This window comes from Trichechus manatus, unplaced genomic scaffold (genome assembly GCF_000243295.1).
Source record: "Trichechus manatus latirostris isolate Lorelei unplaced genomic scaffold, TriManLat1.0 scaffold00354, whole genome shotgun sequence".
Classification (NCBI taxonomy): Eukaryota; Metazoa; Chordata; class Mammalia; order Sirenia; family Trichechidae; genus Trichechus; species Trichechus manatus.
Genome location: NW_004444290.1, coordinates 38538 through 51625, shown reverse-complemented (window position 1 = coordinate 51625; position 13088 = coordinate 38538). Strand labels below are relative to the sequence as shown.

The window sequence follows — 13088 nt, the reverse complement described above, 5'->3', positions numbered from 1 at the left end:
CTATGTAAACGTGTCCACTGGGACGCCTCATGGATACTTCAGACTTAGTGCATGCAAAATTGAACGTATCATCTTCCCCCTGAGATCTGGTCTTCTCTTCCATTCCTTTCTTCTTTAATAGGCTTATTAGCTACTCAGTTGGCTAAGCCTGAAACTTCAGAATCATATTGACTTCTTCATCACATCCTAGTCATTCTCTCCTTCAAGAGGTACTTCAATCAATTCATTTTTCTCTGCTGTCTGTGTTAGTTCAGGCCTTCATTGTTTCTCATCTCTGACAGCCTCCTAACTGGCTTTCCTGCTTCTGGTTGCTCCCTCCTTTAATCTGTATTTCCATTTCTTATACGGTATGCATTGCTTAACGTCCATTCAAGCAACATCCCACTGCATATATGTCTGTGGACTGGGGCACCCAGGTGTCTGAGTGCCAGGACACCAGACCCTTGTCTTGCGGTCAGAGCCTCACTTCTGCCTGGCTGCTGCGTGCAGCCCGGAACCCACCTAGTCTGTGGTGACGGAGGCCTAGGCCCAGACTCCGAACCCCAGTCCCCCTTAGCTCCCGCTACTTGGCAGGTCTAGTCCCTGTGTTTTGCCCGATGTGGTCCTGTAGAGCGCTGATGGAAGGGTGTCTGCCCTGGGCACCCGAGGCCTGGCTCGGGCACTCTCAGCCCCCTCGGCCTGCACTGTCCCCTCCCCAGGCAGGTTCTCACAGGCAAGCTGGTCTTCCCTGCAGCTGGCTTAGCAGAGAAGGCAGCAGCAGTCACATCAGCAGTTTGGAGGAGAAAGTGCAGGTTGATTATTAACCCATGCCTTCTTTCTTCAAATGCCACATCTGACCAGGCGGTTTGAAGAGAAAATGCTGGTGAGTGGATTTTTGTGGCCGGCTCTCGCCCCCTACCCAGCCCGGCTTCCCCTTTCATGTTGGCCCCTGCAGTATGCCATAAGGAGCAAGTGTTTGCTGTTCTGTGCTCTGTTTGCAGCTTTGGGGCACCAAGTCATAAATTTTGCCTAGTCATAAATGACAAAAACCACTGGTATGCATGAGGCCACCCTGGCCCGGAGCTCTTTTTGATTTCTCCCTTTTCCCCCTGGCTTTGTTTTTGCTTTAAGGTAACACTTTGGTTCCCTGACAGTGTAAGCATACTACTTATCTTTTTAACACCTTCCCACAGCCCTGCTTGGCAGTGAGCCCGCCCTACCACCCCCCACCCGCAGAAACAGGTGCCCCTGCGAGGAGCGGGTGCCCTGTCTTGCTCCTGCGCACCCAAGGTTGGCAGGCATCATGGGGCCCGGCCAGGGCGAGGGCACCAGGTTGCCGAGACCGCTCTCCTGCTGCCCAGGCCTGTGCCCTGAGCCTCCCCGCCATGACTTTCATGGGGTTGTGGGGCCATGCGCTGGACAGGACCCGGCTGAGCGCTCACCTGAGGTGTCCACAACAGGAGCTGCTCAGGGCCGCAAGCTGCACAGCAGTCCCTGGGCCCGTGTGCCCGGGAGCCCTGCGGCAGACCCAGGTGTTCACACAACGTTCAAATCACATAATATCCCGTTTCACAGAACTGATCGTGGATGTTAAGCGACGCATACCTGTAATACTACTTTCTTCCTTAAAACCCATTGCTTTTCAAATAATGCCCAAACTCACCCTTCACAGTTTAGTCCATTCCCTGCCTTTCTAACCTTATCTCCATAGACTTGCTTTCCATTCCCTGAACTAGCGGTGTTATTTCAGGCTTTGTTATGGTGGTGGTGTTTTTTTTTTTTATGCTTTTGCATCTTCTTGGAATATTCTTTCCCTCCTAGGCCCCCTGGTAAACTTTTACTCGTTTTTCAGGTCCCAAATGAAATAAGACTTTCTTAATTATTACTTTCGTGCTTCTAAAAGTGAAGTTCCTATTGTGTCTTTCCTCCAGCAGGTCTCTCTGCCCTCGGGATAAAGTTCTTTAACATTCCTTACCGTGACTTGGAAGGTTCTTCAAGATCTGCCCGTGCTTTCTCTGGCCTCATCTCTTACTAGTCTAGCTCTCGGTTTTGTTTTCCAGCCATACGTAGCTATTTTCAGTTCAATGCTAGGTTCTTTCTCTCTTCCTGGCCTTTGCAATATCTATTACCTTTTACTGGAATAATTTATCATACTTATTTTCTTTAACCTGACTTTGTCTTCCTGAGCTTAGATGTTTCCTCTTTTAGAAACGTTACCTGAACTCCAAGACTAGGTCACATGCCCCCTTTTTTTGTGTCTCCATAACATCCTTTGTTTATCCACATTGTGGTACTTGTCACACTGTAATAATTGCAGTCTTTATTTCTGTCCATAACTGTAGGCTCCAGGTCTGGCTTAGGAGAAAAAAAGTTTTTGGGAATAATGATGACCTTCATTTTGGACATGTTATGTTTGGGTATGTCTAGTAGACAGTAGTGTATGCAGGCATGGAACTCAGGAGATAGGTCAGATCTAGATTTGGGAATAATTGGCATAATTGTGATAGATAGCTGGAAAAAAAAAATCAACAACAAAGCATGAGCGTGGATGCCATTCTCCAAGGAGTGTGTGTGAGAAAAGCTGGGGACTGAAGATACTGGAAAGCATCAACATACAGGGAAAGAGACTATGACATAAAGTAAACTAGGCAAGCGTGGTGTCAAGAAATCTCGAGAGAACACTTACCAGAAGGAGGAAGTGTTCAACGCTATCAGATGTTTCAGAGAGAGCCATTGGATACAACAGTGTGCAAGTCATTGGTAGAAACAGTTTCAGAATAGTAGAGGAAGACATTTTGCCTAAGTTCTCATACCTCTTTATAATTCATATCAGACCTTTATGTGAACGTTGAGAATGTAATTCAACAGGCACGCCTACCTACCGAATTGCCCGAACTAGAAACTTGGGAGACAAAATTGAGTTATCCCTCTGCCTCACCCCCAATGGCCAATCTCCAGGTTCTATGTTACCTCCTATCTCTCTTCTATATCCCTTTTTCATCGGCCGTGCCACCCTTAGTTTATTTCCCTCATTGTTTCTTACCTGTTTTACTGCAGTAGTCTTCTGTCTGGTCCTCCTTTCAGTCAGTTCTTAACACTGTAGCCAAAGCATCCTTTTAAAGTGCAAATCTTACCACATTCTCCTCCGGCTAAAACCCTTCAGTGCTTCTTCATTGTTCTGAGGATAATGCACAGTGTGATTTATAATGTCCTTATAACCTGATATTTGCTTACTTCTCCAGCCTCATTGGTCTAGGCAATTTATTTGTTCCTTACATTGTACACTCTAGACATAGGGACTGACTTTTAGTTTCCTAAACCCGTACGTTGTCTTTTATCTCCAGGCCCTTGTGCTTACTGGTCTCTCCCTCTACGACACTTTTCATTCACTCTTCACCTGGCCATCTCTTACTTATTCTTCAGGTCTCAGCTCAGACATCTGTTGGTCCAGGAAGTCTTTCCTGTTACCCTTCCCCAAATCTCAGTCAGGCTGCCCTGTCATTGTACTTATCATGCTGCACTATAATTCCCTGAACTGTGGTCTCTGTGAAGGCAGGGACTGAGAGTTTCATTTGTATCTTCAGCATTTAGCACAGTAACTGACTCAGCATAGATACTCAGATAATGTTGTTGTTGGGTATTCAGTAGAAACAGTGTTTGCTTTAAGATCTTAGGAAAAAGTAAAGGCGACTGTATGGCTCATTGGGGATTGATCTTAATTACATGTCTCTCCTTGGATGCCGTCTCTTGTTCAGGCCTTAAAGAGTCCAATTATACTTTCGCAGCCGTCATTTTAATGGGTGATACACACGCAGTTGTGCAGTGTAGCTAGAGAGCTTCTTTTCATGTCTGATTTACTCCTATTTGTCTGACTTGAGAGTAACAGTATCTGGGGGGGGGGGAGAGGGAAGATAAACTGTATCTGTAAATAATGTGCTGATCTTGGCTTATACATAGATAGAAGTGAAAGAAATGTTGCTTATAACCACAGTAAGTTTTATATCTTTTATTCTACAGTTATTTGTTTCATTACATCTGCCAAGACAGGATTGTATATCTTTGTATCACTGATGATGTAAGTAACTTGCATACATATTGCTATTTAACTGTGGGTACTGTTATTATAGTCGGTTCTTAATTATCTATATCCTGGTGGTGCAGTGGTGAAATGCTCAACTGCTAACTAAAAGGTCGGCGATGCAAGCACAACCAGCCACTCCGTGGGAGAAAGACGTGGCGGTCTGCTTCTGTAAAGATCGACAGCCTTGGAAACCCTGTGGGGCAGTTCTACTCTATCCTGTAGGGTCGCTGTGGGTCAGAATTGACTCGATGGCAACAGGTTTGGTTTGGTTTTGGTATGGAGGGTAAAGGCAACGTGGACAGAACTTTCCATAGCTGGAGTTTTTTTCTGTACTTTGCATTTATTATATAGAGCAGCAAATGACAAGAAAAGTTGATATCTGGGTATATGCAAATCACACTGGTTCTGGTAGAATTTTAGCTTAACCTCTTGGAGCTTCTGTATCCTATTATGTAGTGAGAATTGATGTTCATAACTCTGATCCTTTGGTATCAAATCGTTTCAAAAATTTGTTTAACTGGAATATTAAATATATCATTCCTTCAGTCAATAGTTAATGAAGACTTTAATGTACATGGACTTTGGAAAACAGAATCACAATGCATTACAATCGGCTATGCACACCTGAAGTTTATTGATGAGGTTGTTTTTGAGTATTTGTAGACTCTAGATACAAAATGGTCAATAACTTAATGATATTATCAAGCTTTTTTCTCTCCTCTGCTATCTTCGGTGCCGGTTTCATCCTACTTTAGTTCCCCTTATGGTTGCATGGAGTTACATGCTTTTTTATCTAGGTCTAGAGAAGAGCAACTGTCTTCTTGAGTCTCTTGTCACAGGAATGAGGAAACTTCCCAGAAGCACACACTCCCCCTCACCCCGTTTTCAAAGTGGACTTCATTTCGTTTCTAATTGTCTAGGACTGAGTCACGTGCTGATTTCTAAACTGATCACTGACAAGAGGAATGGAATTAGCATGATTGCCATGTATCAGGGTTCTTAACCTTTATTGTGTCACTGACCCCTTTGACACTGTGATTCCGTCTCAGAATGTTTTTAAGTGTATAAAATAAAATACATATGACTATAAAGGAAAACGATGATGTTGAAATACAGTATTCTAAATAATTCAAAATTAACATAGTAATACATGTGATTATAAATACATTAAATAACAAGATCTAGTCATAGGTGTAATAACTACAGTAATTTTGAAGTAGGGATGAATGTAAATGATATTTTGAGGTATTTATAACTGTAATGGTGTGTGAAAAAAGATTTCTGTTGGTTGCAAAGTCGTGGGTACTGTTGAATACTACTTTGATTTGTAATCTACATTCACAATTGAAGTGTAAGTTAAAGATTGGTGACGATGATGGTTTTGTTTTCCAAGTACATGGGCCTCCTGAATTTATCTATTAACCCTAGTTTAAGAACCCTTGGCTTAGACTAATCATACTGGGTAAAATGGAGATTAACGAGTCAACCAAAGTTATTACAATGACATTCATGGTTTCACACTATTTTCTAGAATTAGAAAAAAACCCAGCTATATCTGAAATGACTCCGATGTGAAAAGGCTTAGAGTAGATGAGAAGTATCACTAAATCTGGGATGGTCAGATTTGAACCTTATATTTCTTGATCTGTAATTTGCTGCTGCTGCTGGTGGTGGAGTGTGTGTATGTGTGTGTGTGTGTCTCAAATTTTTGACTGGCTAGGATTAGACAAGGACATGTTACGTGATCTTTTTAAATGTACTGCCATTATTGAAAAAGTAGTATTCATGTCAGTAGCATCATCTTTGTACGTGAAAGACTGTACTATTCTGAATGTGTGGCGCATCTTGTGCTGGAACCTTTTAATAGATTCTATGGGACATACAGAGGAAGTAAAAACCCCAATTCCTGCCCTCAAGAAGCCGGTAACCTAGGCACCCTTATATTCAGTTAGTAATGATCAGACGTATCTGAATTTGAATCTTACCTCTTCCTTTCACTAGTTGTTTGACCTTGGGCAAGTTACTTACCTCTTCAGAGCCTTAGTTTCCTTATTTGTAAAGCGGGGCCAATGCTAGTTGCTACTTTTAGAGTCATTATTCAGTAAACGGTAGCTGTTTTTATTGTTCCTAATCATTAACATCATCTTTTATTTACTTTGAAAATGTGAACTCCGTGTTGGTCTCTTTTCAGGATTTTGAACGTTCTCGAGCCTTTACTTTTCTGAATGAGATAAAGAAGAGGTTCCAAACTACATATGGTTCGAGAGCACAGACAGCACTTCCATATGCCATGAATAGCGAGTTCTCAAGTGTCTTGGCTGCACAGCTGGTAAGATCTTTCTCAGGATAAAATATTATGAGTCGTATCTTCTTTACTGCCTTAAAGTGTTATGAATATAGAGGACCATGACCTGCGATAAACTTTTCTAATTATGTTACTAACTTCGGCTGAGTTCTCTAGAGAAGCAAAACCAGTGAACTGTGTATGTACGTATGCGTGTATATATATATGTGTGTGTGTGTATATATATATATTTATCTGAAGGAAGTGGCTCTCGCAATTGTGGAGGTCGGCAAGTCCCAAATCTGTGGGTCAGGCATCAGGCTAGAGGATTCTCCTGACTCACGTGATTGCAGGGGCTGAAAAACCCAAAATCGACAGGTCAGACGGCAGACTGCTGGCTCACGTTCCAAGAACTGGAGGTCAGATGATGGATGATGAGCTGGATGCAGGATCAAAAGAGACAGACAGCTTTGCCAGAACATCCATATATGTTGGATACAGGCCACATCTCCAAGGAAGCTCCCCTTATATCAGATCACAAAGTAGAGGATAGTTACATATTACTGAGAATCATAGCTTAGCTAAGTTGACAGACATTAACCATCACAGTCTATCCCTTGTCAACTTGATACCTTACACATCTCCTTAAAGCATACGTAATCCCTAAATAAAGACAACTATAAAGTCATATTTAGGCCTAACATGATACAACAAACATGGGCACAGTTGAAAACACTAGCCCGGTTTACATCTTATAAGCAATGAGATAAGGAAAAGAAGAAAACATAGATATAGATATAGATATATACATCTGTATATATATATGTACACATACACGTATAATAAAACAAGAAATGCTGATAACAGTTATAGTCCTTGTTTCTGCAATTTGTGACGTGGTCGTAACTGGTATTTAGAACTACCTTCTTCCACCACCCATTCCGTATTCCCTTTACCCTCAGCAAGCACCTCAGCTACTCATGGTTCTTTGCATGGTGGGATGATCCAAAGTTTCATTCCTGAAGGGTCTGGACCATTAGAAGTCGTGTTGGAATTGGGTTGCTGTAGTTTTCCATTGACTTTAATCACAGGGCATGGTAGTACTAGGAGACATCCTAAGCAATCTCCTGTATTACAGACATACTCTTCTTTACTTCCATTATGTAATATCAATCTGATTTCTTCTTGGTAATCAGGATCAATCACACCAGCTAATATACTAACTCCCCTCTTTACCTGTTGATCCAGAAGCATGAGGAGCCCAAAGTGGCTGGATGGCATTCTTAACTTCCAGTTCAGTGGAATTTGTACTGTGTCTCCAGGTGGGAGCATTCCTCCCTTTGGAACTAAGACATCTAGACCCACAGAGCTTAGGGTCGGGGGACAGGAAGCAAAAATTGTACGAGTGGGTCACGAGGGGTATTAGTGAGTGGTGCCATTCCCATTTCTACCGCTTGATTCCTGGCATCAGGAATTCTGGCTATGGGAGAAACAGTATCATATATTGGGTGCTGGTTTAGAGCATATATACAGCCTCCTGGAGAACAGTGCCCCAACCCTGCAAGGTATTGCAACCTAACTGGCACTGTAATTGTGTCTTTAGAAGGCAGTTCCATCTGTCTATCAAGCCAGCTGCTTCAGGATGATGGGGAACATGGTAGGACCAGTGAATTCCGTGAGCACGGGCCCATTGCTGCACTTCATTCGATGTGAAGTGAGTCCCTTGATCTGAGGCAACGATGGTAGATGAGGCATTCTGTAAGTCCATGGATGGTAGTTTTGGCAGAAGCATTGCGTGCAGGGAAGGCAAATCCATATCCAGAGTAAGTGTCTATCCCAGTAAGACCAAAACACTGCCCTTTCCATGATGAAAGTGGTCCAATGTAATCAACCTGCCACCAGGTTGCTGGCTGATCGTCCCAAGGAATGGTGCCGTTATCAGGAACTCAGTGTTGGTCTCTGCTGCTGGCAGATTGGTTAGTCGGCAGTGGCTGTACCCAAGTTTGCCTTGGTGAGTGGAAGTCCATGTTGCTGAGCCATGCATAACCTCCATCCTTGCCACCATGGCCACTTTCTTCATGAGCCCATTGGGCAATGATGGGTGTGGCTAGGGAAAGAGGATGACCGGTTTCCACAGAACATGTCATCCTATCCACTTGATTGTTAAAATCCTCTTCTGCTGAGGTCACCCTTTGGTGAGCATTCACATGAGACGCAAATATTTTCACTTCTTTGGCCCATTCAGAGATGTCTGTAACACGTCTCTTCCCCATAAATCCTTGTCTCCAATTTTCCAATCATGTTCCTTTCAAGTCCCTGACCATCCAGCCAAACCATTGGCCACAGCCCATGAATCAGTATACATTCACACATCTGGCCATTTCTCCTTCCAAGCAGAGTGAACAACCAGATGCACGGCTCTAAGTTCTGCCCATTGAGAGGATTTCCCTTCACCACTGTCCTTCAGGGAGGTCCCAGAAAGAGGCTGTAGTGCTGCCGCAGTCCACTTTCGAGTGGCGCCTGCATATCGCACAGAACCATGGGTAAACCAGGCACGAGTTTTCTCCATTTTAAGGTAGAAAACTAATAATCAGTAATATTCTCTATTAATAATGATCAAACTATCACAGGGTTGGGAAGAACATTAAAGATCATCTAGCTCGATTACCCATAAAATGTTTAAATCCACTGAGCGTGCCAAATGCCCTTTTAACCTACACATTAACCTACTCTCTTATGAGACTAATGTTTGAATAGCTCGAATTAATCCTTTGAAACTCTGTTCATCTGTAAGAATCCCTAGGTGTCAGCTCAGTGAAGTTTTACATACGTGTACACCTGTGAAACTACCTCTTCAGTTAAAATAGGGAACATTTCCATTGCCCTAAAAGTACCTTCATGTCCCTTTGCAGTCAGTCCTTTCCCCCACAGTCTGCCCCCAGGCAATCACTTATCTGTTTACTGTCACTATAAATAAGTTTTGTCTTTTCCAGAGTTTCATATAAATGGAGTCATACAGTATGTACTCTTCATGTTGTGCTTGTTTTGCTCAGTGTAAGGCTTTTTTTTTTTTGAACATTGGTGCACAAGTTTCTTTTTTTTGTGCATTCCTGCTTTCAGTTCTTTTGGGTATATACCTAGGATTGGGAGTGTAAAGCTTTTGATATTCAGCCATCTTGTGATGTGAATCCATAGTTTGTTCCCTTTTTTTGCTTAGTAGTAGGTGTATGCATAGACTACAATGTGTTTATCCATTCACCTGTTACCAGATATTTGGGTTGTCCTAGTTTTCAGCTATCATGAATAAAGCTTCTATGAACATCCACGTACAAGTCTTTGTGTGGACATATGTTTTTAGTGGGTAAATACCTAGGAGTGGAATTGCTGGATCATATGGTAAGTGATATTTAATTGTATAATAAATCACCAAACTGTTTTCCAAAGTGGTGGTTATCATTTTATATTCCTACCAGCAGTTCCAGTTTCTCCACATCCTTGCCACACGTGGTATGGTCAGTCATTTTAATTTTAGCCATTTTCTGGGTGCGTAGTGGTATCTCATTGTGGATTTCCCTGATTAATGATGTTGAGCACCTTTGAAAGTGCTTAACTTTTATCCGTGAAACTACTTGAGTGCATAGACATAAGATATAGCTATGATTCTGTTGTGAATTATTTAAAAAAATTATTGTAATTGAATTCTTTTCACTTCTCCTGTGTTCTTTTTAATATGTACACTTCTAAATATATGTTCCTCTAAGAATGAAGTTCCTTTAAATAGTTACTTATAAGCCTTTGTTATTCAAGCGATTGGCTTGTTTCATACTCCCCACTAGGAAATATGCATGTATGTGAAACTGTACAAAAAACCACCAACAAAAATATACCAAGGCACAGTCAAAAGTAAATAGGGTCAGCGGTCAGCAAAACTTTCAACTTAGCTAGGTTGTCATTGGCTCCAGTACTGTGTGACCCTCTGAACAAATCTATGCCAGAGTTTTTCTCATCTGTAAACGTAATATCTTCATCATAAAGTTGCTTGGTAGGTTAAATAATATCCTCTATTTGTAGCGCTTATATTAAGCACTGTATGTTTCTAAAGTGTATATTAAGCATGCCATAATTAGCTATGGATAATAACTTCAAAATATATATTATCATTAGAGTCTTAGATTCTAGATCCTGTGAGAAGCCAATAAAAATAGGATGCATGCTCCAATCCTACAGATACAAGAACAGATTCTTAGTAGTGAGTCAGCCCTACTTCATCACAGAGAAGCTGGGAACAGTTTCGGGTACCCCTTCCCTGTCATCTCCCCCCTCCCCCGCCTCAACAGTATTCTTCTGTCTCTCCTTTCTTCCTGGCCTGAGCATAGATCATAGATCCCCACTACCATACCTTTCTACTTCTGCCCTAGAAGTCTCACATGTTATTTGATGTATTACATTGTGCTTTATTTAAAATAAGGTGATATTTTTATACTATGATACTTTTATTTCGTGAAGAAGCATTCTTTTGTACGCTACTGTTTTTTTTCCCTAGTTCTGGTAACATTTTTCTAATGATGTGACATCTGTCCTTTGTATCAGTAGACATATAATTTTATAGCATTCTTCAGTGTAAATTGTCATTCCTCTTGTTTTTGTTTTCCTATTGTAAATTATGTCTGGGTGCTATAAGTTAAATCTTATTTTCTTATAGAAGCATCACTCTGAGAATAAGGGCCTAGACAAAGTGGTGGAGACTCAAGCCCAAGTGGATGAACTAAAAGGAATCATGGTCAGAAACATAGGTATGTTTTATGGCATAGTCCACATGCCTGTGGGCAAAATTGACAACAATAGATAACTTGATTGGGGTCAAATTATTCTAGAAAGGCTGAAACAGCACTTTCTTACTCTTACTATTAGAAACTGTCAGCTGTGTTAGGGAGGTTACTTACCTATGATACTGGCTACTTGTATGAATGGTTTCTTTCTAGTACCTTAGGACTGTTCTTCATTCTAAATTCATTAGTTTGTTTAGCAAGTCTAACTTCTAACAACCGTTCAGCAATTGAGAAACATTTAGTCACCTTTGGCTGGAGTACCTAGATAGCTGGTATTATCAGTAGATATGTAAATTATAACTATATGGTCTCCTTAGAAAGTTTGTAGCTCTTGATTAAGAGAGAATTGGACCAAATGAACTATTTCATAATTTTCATCTAATGACCTGTTTTCATTTTGTCAAAAACCTGTTTAGAACATTAAAATAATCTATAAAAAATATATCAAGGTTACTTTTTAATTGATTCATGCAGCAGTATTTAGATTTAGGATGATGCTAATTCTTTATAAAGCACTGATTCTCAGAGCCAAGACCCTATACCAGCAGCAGCAGCATCACACCTGGGAACCTGTTATAAATGCAAATTCTCAGGCCCCACCCTAGACCTACTGAATCAGAAACTCTGGGGGTGGGGCCTCGGATTCTGTGAACCACACTTTTAAATATATCTTCTAAGGGAAGCATCTCATAGACAACTTTTAAAAAATTGAATGAAAATAGTTATATAATTGCTTTGTAAGATACTTAACTGAGGCATCGTTAAATCTCATAAATGTCAATTTATTTATAATCTTGAATTTACCACTTTCGTTATTTTTAGATTTATTATTAGAACAGTTACAAATCACGAAAAGACATTTTAAAAAATTTTCTTAGTCTCACCGCCCTAACAGAGTCATTTCCATTTTCTTTAAATTTTTATCAACATGTATATATACATAGTTATAGTTTATATTCAGTTTTGTGTCTTTTTATTTAATATTGTTTGTGAATGCTTTTGGAGGCAGTATAATATAGTGATCAAGATTTGAAGTCATATGTGCCTGAGGTGTGAGTCCCGAGTATAATTACAGCCAGCTTTTAGCCCTTGAGCAAGCCTCTCACCTCTGTGAGCTTTATTTCCTAATCTGCAAAAAAGAAATAATGATAGAACCTAAGGTTACCAGGGTAAAAGAGGTAATGTATGTAAAGTACTTTTGTTCAGTGCCTGGCACAAAGTAAGAGTTTAATAATTGTTAGCTATTATTAGTCCATGTATCTACCTGCCTTTATATTTATCATTTTGTTTCATTGAGTTATAGCATAGGTTACCTAACCATGTCCTTATTGTTGGACATTTAGGTTCTTTTAGAGCAGTATTACTCAGAGAGCTGTTTTACTCAGCCACCAAATAAGGGACTTGCTCCAGAGTGGAAATCAGTGCTCTGCTTCCTTCATTGAGAACATCTTGCTATGAAAGTGATGTCAATTGGACTAAAAGTGTGCTTAGACACTTGTATGTACCAGTAACAAATACTTCAAGTAGTACTGATTTAGAAGTTTGTATTACAATAACAGTACTGTTACAAATGTTTTCTGCCTATTGTATTTTTCTTATTTTCTTGAGATTAATTCTCAGGAATGTGATTAAGAAATCAAAAGGCAGAAACAGAGGAAGGAGAGTTAGAAATAAGAGGAGGAAATGGAATGTTATGGCTTATTGCCTCTATGAACAATGGCCTCCTTTGCCATGAAACCAGAAGAACTGGATGGTACCCAGCTACCATTACTGAACATTTTGATAAAAGATTCTATAGAAGAATCTTGATCCAAAGGGGGAAACTGTAGAACAGAATTTCATATTCTTATGGAATCCAGGCTTTCTGGAGCCATGGAGCTTGGTTGAACCCCCAAAACTATTCCCTTGAGATAAT

General features: G+C 40.7%; 1 protein-coding gene across 2 annotated transcripts in view; it reads left to right on the top strand.

The window, feature by feature from the left end:
* VAMP7 (vesicle associated membrane protein 7) overlaps positions 1 to 13088 on the top strand; it is a 56631-nt gene that overhangs the window by 11247 nt on the left and 32296 nt on the right. For both annotated transcript variants that reach the window (XM_004390919.1, XM_012559876.2), the window contains exons 3-5: positions 3997 to 4054; positions 6252 to 6389; positions 11047 to 11137. In XM_004390919.1, the coding sequence (XP_004390976.1) occupies positions 3997 to 4054; positions 6252 to 6389; positions 11047 to 11137 (287 nt within the window). The remainder of the gene's footprint in view (positions 1 to 3996; positions 4055 to 6251; positions 6390 to 11046; positions 11138 to 13088) is intronic.